Here is a 24,332-nt window from a genome sequence, read left to right on the forward strand (position 1 = left end):
AAAGTTGGGTTCTACAATTAAGCAACATTCTATGAGATATTATTGCTTTCATTAGACACCTATTAAAATCTAGACTTTAATGAGAATATTGTCAGCCTTCCCCAATTAACAAAAAAATCAGATGCTCCAAAGTATGAACTTCATGCTGTTTTACTTTAAATTGTCACTTAAGTTCTAATCATTAGGCCAGTATTGTTCATTGAAATTTAAAGTAAAAATTTTTGAAGAAAAAATGCATAATTTTAATAAAGTTGACTTTGGGTCACTCAAAAAATATACATATTAATGGATATTATATATTTTAAATGTGTTATTGGTATTTTATTTCCACATTGCTTTTCAGAAAGATATCTGTTGAATAAAATGAACTTTATCTGGAACAAGTGCTTAGTTTACTAATAGAATTTTACCAGTGCTTATTCAAGTAATATATTCTGCTTTGTGTGTGTATAGGATTCACTTTATCTAAGAACAACAGAATCTCATTGGTAGAAGATTGTTGATAGATAGTAATGGCTCTTGCCCAGATTAGCTAGAGAATAAGAGGTTTTGATAAAAATGAGGTCATTGTACCCTAAAAAAATGCTGTATCCCTTTTTTTATTATCAATGGGTTTTTCAATGTAAGTTATCAATTCAATGCGTCTTTCTATTTAAATTAGTTCATAAGCATTTATTACCAGGAAGCTAAGTGGCTTAGTGTGGATTGAGAGTAGGCCTAAAGATAACAGATCTGGCTCCATACATTGCCTAGGTGTGTGGCCCTGGGCAAGTCACTTAATCCTCTTGCCTAGCCTTTACTGCATTTCTGTCTTGGCACCAATACACAGTATTTGTTCTAAGGAAGAAGATTTTAAAAAAATTTATTTATTAAGCAATTCCCTATTAGCAGGGTGTTAAGTAAATAAGTACTAGGGAAAAATACAAAAGCAAGATAGTCACTGCCATCAAGGAGCTTATATGGGGGGGGGGGGCAGCTGGGTAGCTCAGTGTATTGAGAGTCAGGCCTAGAGATGGGAGGTCCTCAGTTCAAATCTGGCCTCAGACACTTCCCAGCTATGTGACCCTGGGCAAGTCACTTAACCCCCATTGCATAGCCCTTACCACTCTTCTGCCTTGGAACCAATACACAGTAGTGATTCCACGACAGAAGGTAAGGGTTTAAAAAAAAAAAAGGATTTTATATAGTCTCCTGGGAAGATAATGCTGTGCTCACAGATAAGAAAATACAGAATATATATACAATAAATATACAGTTATATGTAATATAAGTAATACTTTTGACAGCAAAAGCAATAAAGTGATTAAAAGAAAATAGAGAACTGGCCTTGTTATCAGGGTTCAAATCCTACTTTGGTCACCTTCTTGACTGTGTGACCCTAGGCAAATCCTTGAGACAGAATGGCTTAGCAGGTGCTAATGGTCCTATCCCTGCCACTTACCATAGTTCCCTTGACAAGTCACTTAACCTCCCTGTGCTTTAGTTTCCTGTAAAATGAGATTGGACTAGATCTATGTTGGTAAAGGAAGTTATTACTTCTAGGAATACTAATACCAGTGGAATCATAGGTCCAGTTAAAACAAAAAGACCATAGTAGAGGTAGAAAGACCAGGGAATATTGGAGTGTTATATAAGAGCTAAATCTACCTCTTCTTCCTCTTTTACTGCTACCTCCTTCTCTAATCAGTTCCAGGTCTTGTTAAGATTCTGCCCCTATGACATTTCTTTACTGCTACTCTCCTCAGTAGCTCTCATCATGGTTCAGGATATCAGCCCTCGCTTGGACCGTTACAACAGGCTCTTACTACCTTTATGCTCTCTTTGCCAAAATAACGTAAGAGGTAGGTCTGACTGTATCACTCCCCATGTGACTTTGAGGGGTTCCCTGTTGATTCTAAAATGAAATTAAAACTTCTCTCTGGTATTTAAAGCTCCTCACTTTCTGGTTCCTATCTACCTTTGCCATCCTTATTTCACATTATTCACTTTCATACACTTTTGAGTTCTAGTTAAACTAGACAATTGCTCCCCACATTCAACATGACTCAACTTGTCTGGAATGTACCATCTCCTCTCCGAAAGCTTATCTTGGAGCTCTTGCTCAGCTGCTACCACTTTCACTGCCCTTTCTCCTCCTCCCCTAGAATTTGTATTTTGTAGGATATAAGCTTCCTGAGGACAGAGATGGTTTTGCTTTTTCCCTTTGCATTCTCATCTCAGTGCCTTATACAAAGTAGGTGCTTAAATAAATGTTTGTTGTGTTGGTTATGAAAGTCCTGAGGATTGAGAACTTTTCTTGGGTACCTAGAATTCACCAAGACTGTTTCTTATAGGGTTTTTTATGCCTTTTGTTTTTATATCACATTTATTTCTGAATATAGTCTACCTCCTCTCATACCTACTTTGTAACAGGTTAAAAAAAAGACAAAAAACCACAATTTGACAAAATCAGCCAACACTTCAACTTAATGAAGTGGTTGTACTTGGTAGTCTCTGCTATTCCTTCCATCTCTATATCTGTGATCTGACATTATATGCAATATTCCACTCTCTTAGTCCCCCAGGTCTTGGTCATTTTAATTTATAGTTTCTTTTTGTGAATTTTAAAGAAGCTAATTGGTGGGGAGGGGGTTGACTGTCTACTTACTTGTTGTACATTGATTTTCAATGTAAAATCATCTCTTTTCCTTGTAAGTTTTGATATATGAAAAGTGATTACAGACTTCATTACCAGGACTTGGAAAATACCACTGCTGTATTATCTTTATCAAATTTTGGCAAACTGCTTTTACTTTGGTCTGAAATCTTTCCTCCAAATCTATTTATGTTAATAAAGGGAGCCTGTGGGGATAACTTGAGTAGGATCTTTTTTCTTCCTATATTGGTCCCATAGGATGTTGCCTTACAATAACATCACCTGTGATCTTTTTCTTGCTCTCTTATTAAAAATTTGTAGGGTACTTAGGCAGAAAAAGTCTGAAAGTATTAGGAAAATGTAGTTAAGATATTCATGGACTAAAGAGTCTTTTCAACTAATTTTCTCCAGTTTTGAATTTTAAAGCAGGAAGGGATTTTTCTCTGCTTTATTTTTCTGAGAGTATTCTTGATTTTGGAATTTCCTTTTCTGTCCCTATTCTCAGAAAATTGGAATGGTTAGCTTGTATTCTCCTCTAGTGATCCTACCACAGCACTTTACTACCTTTATTAACACATTCATTAGATTGGAAGTTACTGGAGTGCGGAGACCAAATCTTATTTGCTTTTATATCCCTACGGTTATTGTTCAGTTGTGTCTGACTCTTCTTGACCACTTTTGGGGTTTTCTTGGCAAAGATAGAGAAGTAGTTTGCCATTTTTTTCCTCCAACTCATTTTCAACATGAGGAAACCAAGGCAAAAATTTAAGTGATTTGCTCAGGGTCACATATCTAGTAAGTGTCTGAGACTGAATTTGAATTCAGGTCTTTCTGCCTTCAGGTAGGCATCCTACAGTAGTAGATATTCAATAAATGTATTTTGGATGAGTGAAACATTGATTCAAATCTGAATTATGCAGATAAAATTGGAGTGGGAGTTTTGCCTGTCTGGGGTTCTGTTAATATAGAATTAGTAAATCATTTGCCCAGTAAATTTGAAACACATTTAAGAAATTAGTTACTCATAAATATATTAAAAGCCTTCTAATGCATGGAACTGAACTAAGTACAGGCTCTGGGGATTTTTATATGTCTAGCTTTGACAATACTTTTTAAAGGAATTTATAATCTGAAAGTAAGACAGTAGAGTACTAAGAACAGAAGCAAATTAATGCATACAAGATCATTTCAATTCATAAAAGGGCATGCACTTGATTGGTACCACACTTGGTGGTATTCAGGTGCTCTGCTGCCTCATCCCAGATTTAAGCAGGATCAGAGAAATTTTACAAAGTTAGTTACAGATTCTGCTTTTTGTCTGAGAGCCATCCTAGCTAAGGGTTAAGAACCTTTGGCACTAGAAGATTGATTGCCAGGTAAGAAAAATGTTTTGGCCACAGCAGTTTATGAAAGCAACAGTATTAAGTAGTGGTAGGAGAGCCTACCCACACAGCACAGACCCAGAGCATCTTGTCTCCATTATGCCTTTGCCATTATCACATTCTGTTTTATGCCATGTTGTAATCTTTTTAGAGTGTAAAGTCCTTAAGGGAAGAGACTCATTTTCATCTTTGTATCCCTAGTTCTGAGTATAGGAGTATATTTAAATATTGCCTTTAACTAAATTTGTTGAATGGAATGGAAATTTGAGATACTAAAGTATGCAGACAGGTAAAGAAGGCAATACAGTATATAGGATTATTTGCTTTTGAATTTTGGAAACATTTCTGTGAAAACATATGTATAAAGTAAATCCACAGGAAATTAGATTTTTTTTTTGTTCTCCCCTTGAGATTCTAATCAATAAAAGTCTTACTACTGAAGCTCCTGAAACCATGGAGGTAGGGGAGGTAAGGGAACAGAGGGCACATACTAAGTGCTTTACAAACATAATCTCATTTGATCCTTACACCAACTCTGTTTGGCAAATGCAATAATTATGTCCATTTTACAGTTGAGAAAACTCAGGCAAACAGAGGTTAAGTTATTTGCCCAGGGTCACACAACTAGTACATGCCCACGGTCAAATTTTGAACTCAAGTTTTCTTGACACTGGGCCAAGTGTCATGTCCAGGCACACTCTGTACACTGTTATTTATAAATAAAACTGGCTAATCATAAATATCAGTTATAAGTCTTCTCATGCATGCTCATACCACTAGTAAGTGTTACTAATGGGCCTCTGAAAAGAAATTTTCAGCTCTAGTCTGAATCTTATTTTTATAGTTGAGTAAGTTGAGGCCCAGATAAGTAATGACTTTGGTGTGAAGTTTCTGCCATGTCTTGCCAGTAGCTTTCATATGCATATGTACAGATTGGGCTTAGGTATGGTCAATCACTCCTTAATATCTCCATTTTAAGACTGTTTTTAAAGTTTTTAATTCTTTAATTAATAAGCATTTTCTACTACCTCCCTCTCACTACTTAAAAAAAAAAAGAAAGAAAAACCCAACCATTGTAAGAAATATGCATGATCAAGTAAAACAAATGTTCTCATTGGCCATGTAAAAGTATATGTTAATAGAAACTACTTGGGAACTCTGATCAATACAGAGACCAGTCATTCCAAAACATTCATGATGAAACATGTTGCCTACATCCTGGAAATGGAGAGAACTCAGAACATAGATTGAGACATTTTTTGGTCACAATGCACAAATTTGTTGTGTTTGTCTATATGTGTTTCTAGCAATAGTTTTGTGTTTCTTGCTTTCTCAATGTGGGGGAAGAGAGGTGTGACGGAGAAAAGGCCTATCTTCATTTGAAAATAAAATAACATTTAATTTTTTTTAAATGTATGTCATTATTCTATATCTTGAGTCCATCACCACTGTTAAAAGAATTTTTCATCAAAAGTCTTCTGGAATCATGATCACTTTGCTTCATTTCATACTAGTCCTCTCACATCCCTTTCATCATTTTTCATGTCACAGTAATGTCCCATTACATTCCTATGCCTAGAATATAATGCTGTGTTGGTGAACCTGTGGCATATGCTAAAGCATGCCAGAGGGGGCTGCTCCTCTCTTCACCGAGCCTGAGGACATTTCTCACATGACCCACTCCTCTGCCCAGAAGCTCACTGGGATCACTTCTTTTCTTCCCTGTCTGGGGTAAGGGTGGCCGTGGGGGTGGTTCACATGTGGAGTGAGGGTTGCAGTTTGGGCACTTGGTCTCTAAAAGGTTCGCCATCACTGACAATATGTTTGGCATTTTAGTTTCTAATTATTTGCCTCTATAAAAAGAACGGCTATGAGTATTTTTATGCATATGAATCCTTTATAAAACAATATCTTTGGGGTATAGACTTAATAGTGATACAGCTAGGCCAAATGACATGCACAATTTAATAACTTTTAGGACTTGGTTCCAAATTGCTTTACAGAATGGTTAGACCAATTCATAGCACTACCAGTCTTGCATTAAGATAGCTGTTTTCTAGCAGCCCATCCAGCATTTGTCATTTTCCTTTATTGTCATCTTTGCTAATATGAGGGGTGTAAGGCAGAGCCTAGGGGATTGTTTTTAATTGGCATTTTTCTGTTAGTGATTTGGGGGGGTGGGTAAGCTGGTTATTGATAGCTCACAATTTTGATTTCTTCCTTTGAAAACTACCTGTTTACATTCTTTGACTTTATCAATTGGGGAATGGCTCTTAGTCTTATAAATTTTAATCAGATCCATATATCTTAGAAATGAGACCCTTATCAGAGAAACTTGCTATACTTTCTCCCCCATTTTCCTGTTTCCTTTCTAATCTTATCACCATTTTTTTCAATTGAGTAAAAGCCACCTTTTCTCCCTCTTATCCCCTTCATTCCAATTGAAAAAAAAAAAGAGAGAGATGATCAATGGCACATGTTAAACCCAGTGGAATTGTGTGTTAGATACTGGAGGAAGGTGGGGGGGGGGGAAGGAACATGAGTTGTAACCATGGAAAATGATTCTAAATCATCTATTTAAAAAAAAAAATTTTTTTTAATTAAACCCTTACCTTCTGTCTTGGAGTCACTACTGTGTATTGGCTCCAAGGCAGAAGAGTGGTAAGGGCTAGGCAATGGGGGGTCAAGTGACTTGCCCAGGGTCACACAGCTGGAAAGTGTCTGAGGTCAGATTTGAACCTAGGACCTTCCGTCTCTAGGCCTGGATCTCAATCCACTGAGCTACCCAGCTGCCCCCTAAATTTTTTTTTTAAAGGAAAAAAAGAGAGAGAAGCAAAATCCTTTCAAAAAATATGCATAGTTCAGTAAAACAAATTCCTGAATTGGCTGTGTCCAAAATATTTATCCAAGTCCTCTGGAATTGTGATTGGTTGTTGTGTTGATCAGTTTCCAACTCCTTTATAAAGAAGAGAGCGATAAGAGCAGTGTGCTCAGTACCAGTTCTCTGACTTTGATTTAGTCTGCTTCTGCCCTCTCTTCCTCTTTCTCTTGCCTGTCACACAGATTCTTTCCTTTCAAACCTGTATTAAACTTTGTTTAGTTCTAAGTTCTGTAGTCCATGGTTTGTTTTGTATAAGACAGTTCTCTTCCTTAATCTCCTTGTTCCTCCCCTCTTTCCTGTTTCCCAGTTGAGTAAAGTATATTTCTGTATATATTCTTTACTGCTTTGATAAATTCAGCTGTGATAGTCTTATACAAACTTTTTTTTTAAAACCATACCTTCTGTCTTAGAATCAATATATAGTGTATTAGTTTCAAGGCAAAAGAGTGGTCTGGGTTAGTCAGTGGAGGTTAAGCGAATTGCCAAGGGTCACTCAGCTAGGAAGTATCTGCGGTCAAATTTGAACTCAGGACCTTTCATCTCTAGGCTGACATATAGCTTTTTTTTCTTAAATCTGGAAATTTTTATTTAATTAATTAATTTAGAATATTTTTTCATGATTACAAGATTCACGTTCTTTCCCTCTTCTCCCTCTACCCCTCTCCTGTAGCTGATGTGGAATTCCATTGGGTTTTATATGTGACACATAGATAGATTTTAATGAAAGCTTGTTTTCTTCCTTATATTTATTTAATCAAATTATGTAAGATAAATTGCTTAGCCTTTTTCTCCCTTTCTTTCCTCCTCTAGTATATTTCTTTTCTACTCTTTTTCTTTTCTGATTATTAAACCACTTTAAAAAATCTTTCAGGCCTCTTTGTCAATATTTTTATTTATACCTAACATTTATATAATGCTTTTTGCCAAGCTCTGTTTTGAACATTTAGCACTTATCTCATTTGTTCATCACAACAATCATGAGAGGTAGGTTCTGTTATTCCCATTTTACATATGAGGGGACTGAGGCAAACAGAAGTTAAATGACTTACCCAGTCACAGCTAGTAAATGTTAATATTTGAACTCAAGTCTTCCTTACTCTAGGTTAGGTAGTCTATTCACTGGGCCACTTAGGTGGCTCTCCAGAGCTTTGTTTTATTAGACTCACTCTGTGATCCTTGATGATGTTAAGGCTCTGAGGGAATACATGGCTACATGGCTCTCTCTTTGTTTTAGAATGTAAGTCATGGTCATTATATTGATCAGTGCGCTGAAATCTTTCAGGGTCATTTTTCCATTACATTGTTGTGATCATATAAATTGTTCTAGTTCTGATTACTTTGTGTGCTGTATTAGTTCCTACAGTTTTTCCAAGTTTTCCAGAATTCTTAATATTCATAATTTCTAATGGTGACATTGCATTCATGTACCAAATTTATTTAGCTTTTGCTCAACAGATGGATACCTGCTTCATTTCCAGTTCTTTGCAATTACTGAAAGTGCTACCATAAAATATTTTTGTGTACATGGAGCCTTTTCATTTATCTTTGACTTCCTTGGGGTATAGGTAGGTCAGAAGGCATCAAACTCAGTTCTCCTGACTGAAGTGCTCTTTGTACTATACCATAATGAGAAGAAGATCCATTGGCTGTAGTTTAGTCTCTTTATCTAGAAAACTTCAGCCCTGCTATAAGGAGCATAGGATTTATTTTGAAACTAAAAAGTTCATATTTCAAGTAAGGTTTTGTTTCTTCTATTTAAGTATTAATAGTGCAATGACTTTGGGAGGTAGGGACAGGGAGGAAGCCTCTGTGATCTTGATAGCAAATCACTCAACTTCTCTGCACCTCAGTTTTCTTTCCTGTAAATTAAAGGCATTGGATTTGATGACTTTTGAGGTCTCTTTCAACTCTGAATCTATTATCTTATTTCTATAATGTTATGGTTATGGTAGTATAATTTTTTATATTTTTATTTAAACATTTAACATACAGAATAATTTTATGTATAAATTAAATAATTTTTATTACCTTGATTTTTAAAATTAAACCAGTTTTCCTTTTTTATACCTTATTTTTAGCCTCCTTTATCCGTTTAAACAAAGCTAAAATTGGAGAAATAGTTTGAATTGATATTGGATAGAATTCAGAATTTAGCTTTTGCAGTGATTCTTTAGTTTTGCATATTGTTTAAGTTATTTCTTTCGTAATTTCTCCATCTGCTTCATTGGGGTGGTATATTTTCCATTTTGGTATTTAAGTTAGAAAGGCTATTGTCACCTTTTGGATTGCATCATACCCTTTAGAGAGAAAACCTTTATTGTTTCTTCATTAGCAGTTAAGAGATTAAAGATAGTTTTGCCCTTCAACCTTGGTAAAGTTAAGAGCACTCCATTAGTAGAATAGCTATCAGTTTCTGATTTTAAAAAATAAGGTTAAGATAGTATTTTTTACATGCTTTAATACACATGGTCTTTTATACCAAGTCAATTAACAATTTACTAAGCACCTACTATGTGTTTGGTACTTTGCTAAGCATTATGGATATTAAACAGAAGCTAACTACAGTCTCAGTCGAATGAGGGAGACAAGATGCAAGCAAATATATTTACAAGATACTTAGGAAATAATTAAAAGAGGGAAAGCACCAGGATTTAGAAGGATTAGGGTAGGCTTCCTATAGAAGATAAGATTTTATTGGGACTTTGGGGAATCAATGGAGGGGGGAGAAGGGTCCAGGCATGGGGGACAGCCAAAGGAAATGCTGGGAGCCAAGAGTTGGGAGTGTCTTATTCCTGAAATAGCCAGGAGGCCAGCATCTGTGGATCAAAGAGTTGTAAGAAGTAAAGTGTAATAAGACTGGAAAGGTAGAAAGGGACTGGGTTCTGAAGGGTTTTGAATGCCAAAAAGAACATTTTGTATTGCATCCTGGAAACAGTAGGGAGGCCACTGGAATTTATTGAGTTGGGCAGTGGTAAGATTGGACCTGCAGTTTTGGGCAGAGATTTGAGGCAGGCAGATACGCCAGTAGTCCATTGCAGTAATCTAGGCATAAGGTAAGGGCATATACTAGAGTGGTGGTAGTCTTAAAGAAGAGAAGCGGGCATGTTTTGAAAGATGATAAAAAGGTGAAATCAGCAGAACTTGGCAACAGCTTGTGAGGTGTGTGTGTTTTAAAATGGCTCTGAACCCTGGGAGACTACATCTCCCAGGACACTATACCCCAACTTCCTCAGGTGGGGGTAGTTAGAGATAGTGAAGAATCAGAAGGACTCCTAGTTTGAGAGCTTGAGAGACTGGGTGGATGGAGTTCTTCAGTAATTGAGGAGGTGAGGTTTAGGGAGAAAGATAATGAGTTTTTTTTTAGGACATAATTGAGTTTCATATTGGACATCCATTTGAGATGTCTGAAAGGCAGTTGGAGATGTGAGATTTGGAGGTCAGCAGAGAGATTGGGATAAGTAAGTAATTTTGAGAATCATCAGCAGTTAGCTATAATCAGGTATGTCTTTTAAAGTATGAATAAGTAATAGTGGCAAGTGAAAGCAAAAATTGACCTTGAAAAAGACATTTAGCCCTGATAAAACTTTTTTTGGACTCTACCACTAGATGGCTCCCTTTGATTTCTAATAAATAATTTGTGAAGGACAATAAAATAAGATACTTTGAAATTTTCAGTAGCAAAAATGAGATGTTCTAGGTTTTACAAAAAATTATCACATATACATCAAAAGAAGTATGACCAGAAGTAGGCAGTCAGGATAGTAGAAATCCTTGAAATTATGCCATGTTAAAATCATATGATCAGTTAAAGAGATTGGAGATGGAGCCTGGAAAAGAGAATACTCTTCTTGAAGGGGGTGTGATAACTATCTTCAAATACCTAAAAGACTTTCATATAGAAGAGGGAATATATTTGTTCAGCTTGGCCCCAAAGGACAAAATTTTAAGTGGCTGGAAATTGTAAAAAGGCAGATTGGGCTTTATCATAAAGAAAAACTTCCCAACTACTAGAACTACCCCCAAAGTACAATGGGCTACTTTAGGAAGTATAGTAGTAGGCTCTCCTTTCACTGGAAGTCTTAAAAGCAAAGACTTGATGACTGTTTTTCAAGTATGTAGTAGTTTTTGATCAGATATTGATTAATTAGATATCCTTGTTGAACCTTGCCAGTTCATAAGGTTACACACGACTGAGTTTTATTCTAAGTACAGGTTTATGGCAGCAGATACAGGGAATGAGAGTATGCTTCACTCTGTATTAGCATTCAATTGGATAATTGTGCAAATTGTCAAAACTACTTTATTGACAGATAGATGGCCCAGGGGATAGAATGCTAGCCTGGAGTCAGGAAGACTGAGTTCAAATGAAGCCTTGCAAGCTTGATAACTGTGATCTTGGGCATGTCACTTTTGTTTTCTCCAGTTTCTACATCTTTAAAATAAGAATGATAATAATAGCACCTACTTCCAGGGCTTTTGAGGCTCAAATGAGATAACAATTGTAAAATGCTTAGTAGCACAGTGCCTGGAAAATAGTGCTACATAAATAGTAATTATTATTTTTATTCTCTATCTGCTTTCTTGGTGGTCTCATTGGCTCCATGAGTTTGGGTGTTATTTTTATACAGATAAATCTCAAATCTCAGTCCAATGCAGATCTCTCTTTTGAACTCTAATCCCACATGCTTTTTGGATATTTGTAACTGGATATCTCAAATTCAGCATGGACAAAACAACTCTTTATTTACCCTTTCCCTAATTTTGCTGTTTCTGATGAAGGTACCTACATTTATCCATTTTCAGAAGATTATTATCTCTTGAGTCATTCTTGACTCTTGACTATTCTCCCTCACCCCACTTTTTCAGTTAGCAAATCTTCATTCTGTTGATTCATTATTAAGAACATCTCACATCCATCCACTGCTCTCCACTCTTGTGGCCACCACCTTAGTTAGTCCCTTAATACTTCTTAACTGACCCATTTCAATAGCCTCCTGATTGAACTTCTTGCCTTTTCTTTCTTAATCCAGCCTCCACACAGCTACCAAAATGATACTCCTAAAGCATGAGTTTGATCATGTTGCTTCCTGACTTCCAATTTCCTCTGGTATAAAATGTGAGCTCTTCTATTTATCATTTAAAACCTTTTATAAGGTGGTCATAGCCTAACTTTCCAGGTGTATTACGCATTACTTTTCTATTCCTACATGCCACATACCAGCCAAATTGACTTTGTTTGTCCTCCCACATAGTATTCTATCACATCTTTGTGCCTTTGCATAGGCTGCTCCCCCTTTTCCTCTTTCCAAACCTTGAATATACTTCTTTCTCCCTAGACAGCTTAGTGGTTCCTGGATAGAGTGGATAGGCCTGGAGTCAGGAAGACCCGAGTTCAAATTTGACCTTAGACACTTACTAGCTGATTTTGGGTAAGTCTCCTCAACTATAAAAAAAATGTCATAATCCTACCATCTCAGGGTTGTTGTGGAAGTCAAAATGAGGTAATTATATATATATATATATATATATATATATATATATAAAGTGCTTAGCACCATGTCTGGCATGTAGTAAATGCGTCTTTGCTATCCTGCCCTGACCTCTCTTAGCTTTCACTCCTTCAAAGCTCAGCTCAAGTACCACAGTTTACATGAGACTTTTCCTGATTTCTTCCCAACTCTAGTGCCCCCGCCATATTTACCTTTATTTACTTTGTATATATTTTGTATCTACTTACAATTTCCATGGTACTTTTTGCCTCTATGATAGAATGTAAGCTGCTTGAGAGCAGGGAATGTTTCATTATGATGTTTGTATCCTTAATGCCTTGCTTGGGCTTATAGTAGATGCATAAATGCTTATTGATTGATTATTTGGTACTGTATGAAGTCCAGGGATGAATATTTCATGTATTAATGCATTAATTCCTGAAACAGTATGTAATACCCTCTGGGTATTAGTGGGTTGGGTCCTCCATATGGTGACAGCTTTTAGGTTCCAGGTGTAACCATATGGGTCAGCACTAATAATAGCATTTATATAGCACTTTAGGCTTTTGCAAATATCTGTTTTGATCCTCACAACCACCCTGTGAGGTAGGTTATTCTCATTTTACAGATAAGAAAACTAAGGCAAATAGAAATAAGTGACTTGCCTAGTGTCTGCATGACTAGTATTAGCAGTTAGATTTGAACTCAGGTCTTTCTTATTCCAAGCTTAAGAATAGTAGCTTTAAAACATTCTCCCTAAACCTAGGGTTTATACTCCCACAGATACGTGTGGTGTCTGGGGAGAGTTGACTCAGAAGGAATATTCTGTAATATTTAGATTACCCAAGCTCCTCCTGACTTTTCTGCTTCCTTTACTGGGCTACCTTTTTGTGATTTTATATTTGATTATCCCTCCAGTGTGAGGGTGTGCTGGGGTAGGATATGTGATGGGATATTGTCAGGCAGGCCAAGGAATATACTTCTATCTACTTCTAGACTCAGTTCTACAAAGATAAACAATTGAGATATAGAATTAGATCTAGCTCTTTCTTCACAAAGTCCTCTTTTTCTACATTTTGTCACAGCAGATGTGGTTGATATCCAGTTAATATAATTCTTTTTTTGGTTTGTTTTTAATGTTCAGTTATGTTGGGGAAGTTGAAAGAAAAAGTAAAAATGAAATTTTTGAGTTATTTATGGATTTTAGTTATCTATTTGAACCTTCCCTTTTATTGCAACAAGTATCATTGGATATATTCAAAGTAATCTTGAATTTATTTGATGATAATTTATTTTTCCATGTGTTTTCTTTTTAGTTGGTCGTATTATGTTTCAGCTCTTCTCAGACATATGTCCAAAGACATGCAAAAATTTCCTTTGCTTATGCTCAGGTAAGTGAAGTATTGAAATATTTTCCCTGGAAAAGTTACCTTCTTTCAATAAAACTGGGAGACCATTATTTTGGGAATAAAAAAATAAAGCTATAAGACTGCTACTGTCTTAGATGGCAAAACATTTTCCTTTATACATAATGCAATTTTAAAAATATGCTCCAAAAATAGAATTCACTTACTATAGTTTAAGTAATCCATTTCTAGTCTCTGACTAAATTCAACTTTCCAAATGTCATATAAAATCTAGAATTATTCATCAAGAATAAGTTATTGCTCTTCATTTTTATGGACCTGTCTTCCTCTCTTTCTCTCTTTATGTGTGTGTATGCATATGGCTTTTTATATATTGTATGTAGACAAAGAAAGTAACAAATATTTCCCTATTTTTCTGTCAACTTCCATAAACCACAAGTTAATAGTATTAATTAATTTGTATAAAAGTATTGAATCAATCATGTTTCTAGTACAGGTCTTCAGTCACATCCTTCCTATATTATAATGGAATTCAGATTGGTTTTTCCCCGATTTCCTCCTTCTAGTCTGTCCTACATAAATAACATTGCCAAATTAATCTTCCTAAAATATCATTCTTTTGGTCATATCTTTGTCCTGTTTGGGAATCTACAGCGCAGTGGCTCACCACCTTTTTAAGTATAAACTCCTGCCTAGCTTTCAGTACTTTTAGGATTTGCTCTCCAATTTATGCATCCATCCTTCTTTTCTATACTGTTTTCTTAATTCCTTTGTATAACCAGAAAGATACATTCATTCACTATTTCTTGAATATATTATACATGTACTTCTTCCTATCTTTGTGCATTCTATAACCTCTGTTCATCTTCAGTAATAATAATAAAAATAACTCCTATTTCTCCAGCCCATGAAGATTTATGAGGGAAGGAATGCAGATATCACACCTTACAGATGAAGAAACTAAGTTTTAGAAATATTAGATAACTTGCCTCTAAATTACTCAAGCTAGGAAGTGACACAGGTAGAAATCAAACCTGTCTAATGATTCAAAATGTAGTGATCTATCCGTCTTATAAAAACCAACTCAAATCTCAGTACTTCTCTATTTTAATCCACCTCTTATCATTTCCTTCTTTGAATGTCTGTATTTGTTATCATTTTTCCCATACAAATTAAGATTTAATTATACTTATTCTTTAGTTTTTTCCAGTGTACTTTTATCTCTCTAAATAAAGAATGTTAGCTAACTGAGGGCTGGGGCTGTACTTTTGTTTGGATCTCCCCACTGTGCTCTTAGTCTAGTCCTGGGAATGTAGAGCCCTCCTCAGTAAATGATTGATTCCTTAAAATTACATATACATGTGTATGTGTTTGTGTATGTATATATTTGTAGCAATAACCTTTTTTTCAGGTGAAAAAGGCCTTGGGAAAACAACTGGAAAGAAGTTATGTTACAAAGGGTCTACATTCCATCGTGTGGTTAAAAACTTTATGATTCAGGGTGGGGACTTCAGTGAAGGTAAAGCTGAAAATTATGCTTTGTCACACTCCATCTCTTTAGATTGAATATTTCTTCATTTATTTTCCTTACCCAGATTTTTAGACTAATGCTAGATATATAGTACTCAATAAATGCTCATTGAAGGTCTTTTCTCATTTTTAGACATTGATGTGTCTAAATCCTAACTTGTTTTCATGAAATTGATTTATAGTAATATAATTATTTCATAGTTTCATCAGCTTAGAGATGGAAGGGACCTCAAATTTCATATAGACCATTGGTTCCCAACATTTTTGTTCCACAAATCCTTTAATACAATACTCATAATATTCATGAACAATTATTTACTTCATGAGGTGCCAGTGAAGCATTTGTAGCACAAACTCCTTGAATAACCAGTGTCATGAACTTCCAAGAGTTTTGTGAACCACCAAATGGAAGCTATTGTTTAGTTCAGCCCCCTCATTTTACAGATGAGAACACTAAGTCTTGAAGAGATTAAGTGACTTGTTCAGGGTCACATATATAGAGAAGAGAGCAGGGTTGGGATTAAAATTCAGGTCTTTTTACTCCAAATGCAATGATTTTTGAACTCTGAAGATACTGTCTTAAGTTCTTTTGCTTTCTGATATTTTAATGGATTGACTACTTTTGAAATAACTAGGCAATGTTGGACAGATTTTGTTGAAATAATATTTGTTATGACAGGATTATTTTGAGATTAGGATTAATTAAAAGAATCTTGCTTTGTGGAGTTAAGTTTAAAAGGTTTTGGATCAGAACAGTTTTCATAATGTTATAGATGTTTTTGGAAATGCCTTCCAGCAATAAAAGAACTATAAGACTGACTCCTTGAAAAGAATTGCATAGATTAAATTTAACAACAATTTTCAGGATTACTTACTTAATATAATCCATATTTTACAGGTAATGGAAAAGGAGGAGAGTCAATTTATGGTGGCTATTTTAAAGGTAAGGCCTAATATTTTATGGTTTTTGTTTTAATTATGGGATAAAGCAAGTTTGATTCCTAGACTTTAAATGAGAAGTTTAATAGTTCATCTTTTGCATGAAACTAACTTTGCATGAAAATACTTTTATCTGCATGAATTTTGGGGTAAACTTACTGTAATATTTAACTTTTAATTGACAAGATTAATTAAGGCTAACTTTATTGGTTAAACATGACTTTCAGCATGGAGGTTAGGCAACTTTATTCATGAAAACTCCTATCTTCCTGCCTAAAACTGTCAACATATTCTTTTGTTTATAGAGAATGTGGTCTTTTGCAAAATGAAAAGGTAAGAGAACGAAGCTCAGTAACACAAATTCAAACTTTTTTCCTTTGCACCCTTCCTAATAAATTTATGGACAGCCTGGGGCAGTTGATGGCTGGATTTCTAGATTGCTTGAAGGTGTGGAGAATTCTGTATATGATTTCATACCTACATTTGTCTGGATTTCTTTTCTTTTCATGGTTGTCAATTACATGTCAGAGGAAAAAAAAGCCTTGTGACTTTTTTTCAATACAAGCAAACAAATTTGTTTAAAAATGTGCTATTCCCTTCATTTCCAAAGGTTTGTATGTTTTATTTTGTGTTACTAAAAATATATGATGAATTGCATAGCTCTTTGGTGTATAAAACTGTTAAAAATGGAATTTTATATTTTGCCTTTTTCCAAAAATGCCTCAGAAAAGAAATTTGCAAGATTTAGTAATGGGGGTCCAGTTTCAGGTCTCAAAACTGAGAGTTACAGTGTTATTATAATAGCCTTGTATATTTCTTTTGAAAAATTGGATTATTACTCTTTTCAGAAGCCTGTTCATAAGGTAATTATTTTTTTAAAGTATTCTATGTTTCTGTTGAATGAATTTTTATGACCAAATGTTTGTTTTGAAGAAGGATGCTTGTATGAATGTTTTAAGGAGGCTTGAAGAAATGTGCAGAATAGTTGTCTTTAATTAGAATACCTATACAAGTGCTTCTTACTAGATTCTTTCTCAGTGCTCTTTAAGATTGCAGTAGGTCATTTATTTATAAGGTTCCATTTGACTATGACAGTAAAACACTATAAACTCTTAAAGTAGACTTATATTTCATTTCATTGCTCTCCATGGCAAATGCTTGTGTTTCTTAAAGTTGATCCCATTTCAGTTTAAGTATATCTTTTCACTTTTGTAGTCTTGGTTTTACTGGCAACTTTTGTAGACCTATTGAGTAGAGGGAACCCTATTTTCACCCATAATTTAGATGTGTTCCTGCCACTTAATTTATTTCACAATATTAATTTGAATTTATTTATATAGTGTAATACATATCTAGGAGTTCAGTTAATAAATGTACAGATATGTATATTCAACTATAACCCATTTACGTATGTTAAGCAAGAGTATTTGGGACTGTTAAGACAAAAAGAATTTTGCAATAGAATAGCTTCATAGATTTTATTTATTGGCTTTCCTTAACAGTTGATAGGTATATTTTCCTGTGAGCAGGTTCTAAGTAAAAAAAGGTTTCTTTAAAGTGTTAAATATATGGGGTTTTTTTCCCCTCAAGGCTTTAATTAATACATTTTGGGGGCCTATTTTTTGTTGATTGAACTTTGCTATTTCATTAGACTTAATTTTCTTTTTTTAAGTATTCAGTCGAGTATCTATACTGACAAGAAGAAGAATTTCATCCTTAACTTTCCATATATTACTGTGAAAATTACACTTTAAAGTTGACTTATAACTAGAGACTGACTAACCTGTTCTTTCTTCAAACAGATGAAAACTTTGTTCTCAAACATGACAGAGCGTTCCTTTTGTCAATGGCAAATCGAGGGAAACATACCAATGGTTCCCAGTTTTTCATGTGAGTAGGCATATTTCAGAGCCGAGCTTTTCTAAAACAGAGAAGCGCTGTTCATGAGAAAGATGGTATTGCTAAACCAATTTTGTTAGAATTTTATCAGTTTAGTTTTTATGAAATCTTTTACCTGCCTACTCATTTTGAATGTTACAGTAATTGTAATGTCTAGCTGGAATGGTCTCAGCATTCAGCATTTATCCTGGATTTGAAGAATGGAGCTTATAAAGATATAATTTGAAGCTTATTGTTTCTTCAAAGCATTTTAAAGTCATTTTACAAAAGAAATTGGCTTTGACTTTTAGGTACTCTAATGTCTAAGTAAATTGCGGGGCTCAGTTTACAGCCACCAAATTAAAATACACACAAAATGTATACCAGATTATTTATTGCCCAGTGTTTTGAAATTGCTCATGGAAGAGGACCAAATGTGCCACGAGGCAAAGCATGCAGTAAGTTTGAGTAAATTGTTGTGTATTTTTGTTTTGAAATGTGATTGGTTTTTTTGTTTTGTTTTGTTTTATTGAAGCTCTTTGAGTCGGTCTCAGAGGTGCCATTACTTTCTGTTTCTTGCATAAATATAACTGATTGCTTAAAAAGCACTTCAAAAATATTCAAACTCAGGACATTACATTTGCATAATTTTGAATTGGTCCAATACATCTGCTTTTTAACACTTGCCCCATTTTATAACCATCTACCCTCACTGTAGTATTTAGGAAACTTCATATCACTAGACCAAAAACCAAATCTAATAAAAACTTTTACACACAAAAAAGAACTAACTCATTTCTTTCTTAATTAAAGATCCTGCAGCATTCATTTTAGTTGTTTGGTTGTCTACAACATTTTCTATTCCATTTCTACTTTTTAAAAAGTTCCCAAACTTTTTTGGTCACTTTTATAGAGTGAATGTAAAAGGAAGTTATATAACCTGAAGTTTGGTGCTTTACATTGGCAGGAAACCTCACTGTTGGGACATACATAGACTAGAGAAATGTATTCCCAATGGTTTAGACAAAAAAGTTTTCTTTGCCATCTTTTTTGAGTGGATGAGAATGAATGGCGCTTCCCTGTCACAAAAGATTAAATTGTTCTTTAAAAATTTTACATTTTATCTTTGCCTGAAAAAAAAAGATTTCCTGCATAATTTTTTAAAAGTTCAGATAAGAGACATTTTTGGGTGTATGCCTAAATAATGTGAAAAATGGAAAGCTAATAAAACACAAAATGGAAGTAATTTTAGCTTTGTATCAATAGTTGCAAGGTCAGTTTAGGAAAGTACTCTAAAAATCCTGGCATGTGTATTATATAGTTCAGGAATACATCAAATAGTTTCTTTTGACTCTACTTGAGGGTCCAAAGTAAGTTAATTGAAAAGAATGTAGATGAAAAACTAATTCTGGTTATTTGGAATCAATTTATTTTAATAAGTGCTTTTGATTGAGGTTAAGATTTCCATTTTTAAGCTTATCTGAACTGAACATGACAAACTAATTATTCATCAGTCAAGAAACTACCATCTGAGGGCTCTAAAGTTTCTTTTAGATTTCCCTTTTCACAGATTAATAAATTTCAAACTTTAAAAACAGCAAGTCACTTATCTTTATATTTTGATGAGGTTGTTTTTAAAAACTCAAAAAATTTAAATTTATTAATTCCAACATAAAAGTAATGATATGTAACAAGAGATTCTTTTAAAAAAATCATACTTGTTGATTATAATATATCTAACGTTTATATCCTTTTGAAGAATATTTAGGTAGAAAAGTAACTGAAATGAAAAATATTCCATTTTTTCACCCCGCTTACTTTCCTTTGGAATGTTGGATATGGACAACAAATAAAAATCAAGTGTATGTGTGTATAAATCTGTAGATTCAGGAAGATATATTCACATACACTGCCCATTAGTTTATAAGCCTCATACCTTGACAAATTAGGATTAAGAAGAAATTTTAAAGTTCAGAGACAACCTGACTTTTATTTGATCTTAATAACCAAACCAATAACATTCCAAAGCTATTGATATGTAGGCATATGTAGAATTGTGTTTATATATGTGTGTATGTGTAATATATACATATGTAGAGAGATAAAATCTATATTCACATACTTAGTAGATAACTCAAGGTATGTGTTTGTGTACACTAAAGTGTGTATGTATATGTGTTTAATGATTAACCACAGGTGGCATTTAAATGATCTAAATCAAAAGTTTAAATGTTAAGGATAAAAAAAATAGCTATTCTACTTTGGGTTTATTATTTTTGTTCTGAAAAGATGACTAGAGTCAAAGGGAATCATAAAAATCATTGAGCCAAATTGCATAACAATTTTTTCCACCATATCCTTAAACTGGTATTTCTGTCTGCTATTTTCATATGAATTGAAACCATTCTCTTTGGTTGAAAAGATACAATAAAAGCAATGTTCACGAATCCTAAATTGAAATATTTTCCCTTAACACTGGAAAATGTTTCACCAATGAAAAATCTGAGTGAATAGAAACAAATGGAAAATAGTACCCATAAAAGGAGAGTGTATATTGAACATTTCTAATCCGTAATTAGTCTGTTGAACCCTAAAATCCATAAAAAAAGTTGGGAGTTTTCTGTTTGTTTTTTTTTAAGAATAATATCCTCTTTTTAGGAAGGATAGATGTGCTATAGTTAATAAATTTGGAGTAGTGGAGATTTCTGAAGGACTTTTAGAACCACCCTAGTAATGTCATCACATGGAATGTTATTGTTTCATGGATTTCCTGTAATCCCTTTACTTCATCCAGCTCTGCCCTAGTCTTTGTTAGTGATAACTTTTCCCAGAGATTCTGGAAGTTGAGAGAGAAAAGAGCTGCTAACCACTTTTTTTTTTTTTACCAAATCGAATAAAATGAAATTGAATTGGGACAAAAGAAAAGTCAGACAGGTTTTAATGAGGGAGTCTGGATAATCAGAAGTTCTTCTGAAAAATAATTTAGGAGTTTGAGTGTCAGTAAGTCAATTGTTTACTATGTGCCAGACACTGTGGTAAGCATTAATAATGCAAATACAAGTAGTAGAATGTCCCTGCCATTAAAGAGATTACATTCTAGTGGGGGAAGACAACATATAAGGAAGCTGAAAAGCATAGGGTAGGGTGGAGATAAAGGTACCTATCAGAGAGGCATGAAAGAACTTTCTCTTTCTCTTCAGAAGAGTTAGGAATGACAACATATTTTGGGCTGAGTTTAGTGTCCTGCTTAAAAAAGGGGTTATTGGAGAGACAAGCCAATCAGTAGGGGCTACAAAGAGTTTGTGGAGTAAAGAAGTTTTGGGGGCTTTATAGAGGAAGGTGTGCCATGGACTCATATTAACTCAGTAATGTGATATGCCAGACAGAAAAGCTCATTTACTCTTAGGCCACATTTTGAGAGAGATAGTATCCAGGACTAGATATGTTTAATTTGGCTTCTGTGTCTTAGCCAGGATGCTAGATTGTTAAAATGGCGAGTGTCCACTAGAAGACCACCAGGATGGAGCAGGGCTTCAAGATTATGCTTACATTAGGATTGGTTGAAGGCATTGGGAGACTTTCTTAGTTGTGTTCACATCTGTCACAGGAAAGAAATTATTCTTGCTTTGCTTAGCTCCAGAGGCAGAATTAGGAGCCATGGGTAGAAGTTTTAGGTGGGCAAATTCTAGTGGAACATAAAGAAAAACTTCCAAATTGGTGACTGGGGTGTTGTGGTTTCTCCTTAGAAAGACATCTTTCAAAAAGACTTGAAAAGTGCTTGTTAGCTGTTTTATAAGAGGAATGAAGGTAGTTCTAGATGACTGTGCCCTTTGGAGGTCCAACCCTGAGATTCCATGATCTATTTTGTAAGGCTTCCAATGGGGTCTTAAGATGATTTTGCAAGGGTAGTGTCTTATTGTGTATGGTAGCCCTTTTACATTGGGGTCCCCTCAGGGATACTTGGAAGTAATTATAAACAAGTTTTTGTCTGTATGTAATAAGATGTTCTGTTAGTAGAAGCTGAAAATCTCCAGGTAGATTCTTAGGTTTTATATACTTTCATCATTTTCTTCCCTCTTTTCTCATAGACATTAAATCCTAGTGAGAAATTAATTCATGGAATATTACTGCCCCTGAAACTGGGCTCCTTAAAATAACTGTAGTTAGTCTTATTTGTGAAGATTTTATTGCTGAGAAACCTATAGCAAGACACCGATAAAATATTATTGCCTGAAGAAATAGTGATTCTTAGCAAAGCATTACAATTAAAGAGGTTTGATATAAATGGTGTTATTAATGTATTATTGCTCAGAATCCTAATTAAAACATGGGAAATTAGTAGATTTCAAGGCATCTGCTGCAATTCAGTGACTTAGGTTGGATGGAAGAGGACTAATTTTTTTGGATTTTTTTTTAAGGGAATGATCTAAATGAAACCACAATAAATAGAAATCATAGAATCTTAGAATTGTTAGTGCTTGAAGTGACATTAGAGGTTATCTAGTGGATCCCTTCATTTTCTAGAGGAAGAAAGATATAAGGAACTAAAAATAGCTGGAGAAAAACAGGTCATTTATGGGAAATTTTACTCTGGAAAATATTGATAGGCAAGAATCCAAATATGTAACAATCTGGAATAACTATTCACTGTACTAGTGAATATATTTTAATTAGAAGACTTTATGGGAGGAAAGGAAAATGAAAGAGATGCTGGGAAAATATTTGTTATTTGTTTAAAAAATACTTGTTAAAAAAATTTTTTTTCTAGACCCTTCATTTTGACTTCCAGATATTTATTATCTTTTTGTAAAATGGTCTATTCATTGGAAGCTCAGAGAAGGTGATTTTGTTTATGATGAGATCTTAAAGACAGTGGGGTGGGACAGCTAGGTGGCTCAGTGAATTCAGAACCGGACTTAGAAATGGGAGGTCCTGGATTCAAATATGGCTTCAGCACTTCCTAGCTTTGTGACCCTGGGCAAGTCACTTAATCTCCATTGCCTAGCCCTTGCCACATTACTGATTTTAAGACAGAAGGTAAGGGTTTTTAAAAAATAATACTGATAAAAAAGTAAAAGAAAGACAGTGGTGTTGTGTATATAACTTTGTACAAGCTAATTGTGCTCTAAGTTCTTCAACTCATGGGAGTCTGTCTGTGCAATCTAGGGAGAAAACCAGGAGATGTTCTCTCGTTTTCTCTGTGTCTCTCCCCTCTTTCTGTCTTTCTCTCTAGCCCTTGGGGTTAGTTTTGCCCTAATCCTCACCAGGGATTATGCCTTAGTCACTTTACTTTTCTGGCTCATTTCTGGAACCTCCGTCCCTGCTTTCCTCACTGGGTCAGTACAAAGATAAATGAGGTCAGAATTCTTCTGTTGACTTTGAAGACTTGAAGTTCTTAGGAGAAAAAGTTCTTCCCTGAGGAACTGTTTGACATTGTGGCCTTTGACAGAAAATGACACACCTTGATAACAGTAATGCAAACACTATTGTATAGATAAGTTTGCAGGGCCATTTTTAATATTTATTAAACTTCAGTTTTTTTAATTTTCATAGACTTGATAATACTTGTCATTTGCAATATTGCAAAGGGTCTTTGGACTCTATAAATGAAGATCATTAGTAATTGCTTCCTTAAATAACTTATAAAAAATACTTTTTAGAGTAGTGTCTATTTGGATTGCAAATTTCCTCCTGAGACCTTAGTATAGTGCAATTTAAAAAAAAAGGAATGGCAGAAAGCAGTTAGGATTTTTGAAAAGTTTGTTATAGGACAGTAATATAAGAACATATGAGGGAAAGCATTGCTTTTTAGTGTAAATGGAAATATTTACTTGAATCTTAGGGGGAAGTTTGACATGTATCTTTAAAAACTCAGTAACATGATTATAAAAAAAATAATTGAAAACACTAAAATAGAGAATGTGTTTTAGATAATTTTAAAATTGAGTTTTGCTTGTTCATTTTTCCTGGCTGAGTAGTTATTGTTAAGTAGGACTGATGAAATTCTGGGTTTGGTAGAGCAGATGGAAAGATGAGGCAGCTATGTTTTGTTGTGGGTCTTCACCAGCCTCTAATGATATTTTAAATTTCAAAACACTTGAGAATTGGCTTTTTTTCTAATTCCTGAATTTATTAAAAGATAAGAGTAATCTTTTAAAATAGCACCTAAAGTTCTAGCGTTTATTTCTTACGATTACATTCTAATGCCACTTCTTAGGATTGGCATTTATT

At 34.4% G+C, this 24,332-nt stretch overlaps 1 protein-coding gene across 6 annotated transcripts in view; it reads left to right on the top strand.

Moving 5' to 3' along the window:
• NKTR (natural killer cell triggering receptor) overlaps window positions 1–24,332 on the top strand; it is a 54,549-nt gene that overhangs the window by 3,477 nt on the left and 26,740 nt on the right. For 3 of the 6 annotated variants that reach the window (XM_007499801.3, XM_016424365.2, XM_001367355.4), the window contains 4 exons: window positions 13,704–13,778; window positions 15,166–15,273; window positions 16,183–16,227; window positions 18,026–18,113. In XM_007499801.3, the coding sequence (XP_007499863.1) occupies window positions 13,704–13,778; window positions 15,166–15,273; window positions 16,183–16,227; window positions 18,026–18,113 (316 nt within the window). Of the gene's footprint in view, window positions 1–12,234; window positions 12,328–13,703; window positions 13,779–15,165; window positions 15,274–16,182; window positions 16,557–18,025; window positions 18,114–24,332 lie in introns of those variants that run through there. The other 3 variants (XM_007499802.2, XM_007499803.3, XM_056805100.1) reach the window with 3 other exon arrangements.

The sequence above is a fragment of the Monodelphis domestica genome, chromosome 7 (genome assembly GCF_027887165.1).
Source record: "Monodelphis domestica isolate mMonDom1 chromosome 7, mMonDom1.pri, whole genome shotgun sequence".
Classification (NCBI taxonomy): Eukaryota; Metazoa; Chordata; class Mammalia; order Didelphimorphia; family Didelphidae; genus Monodelphis; species Monodelphis domestica.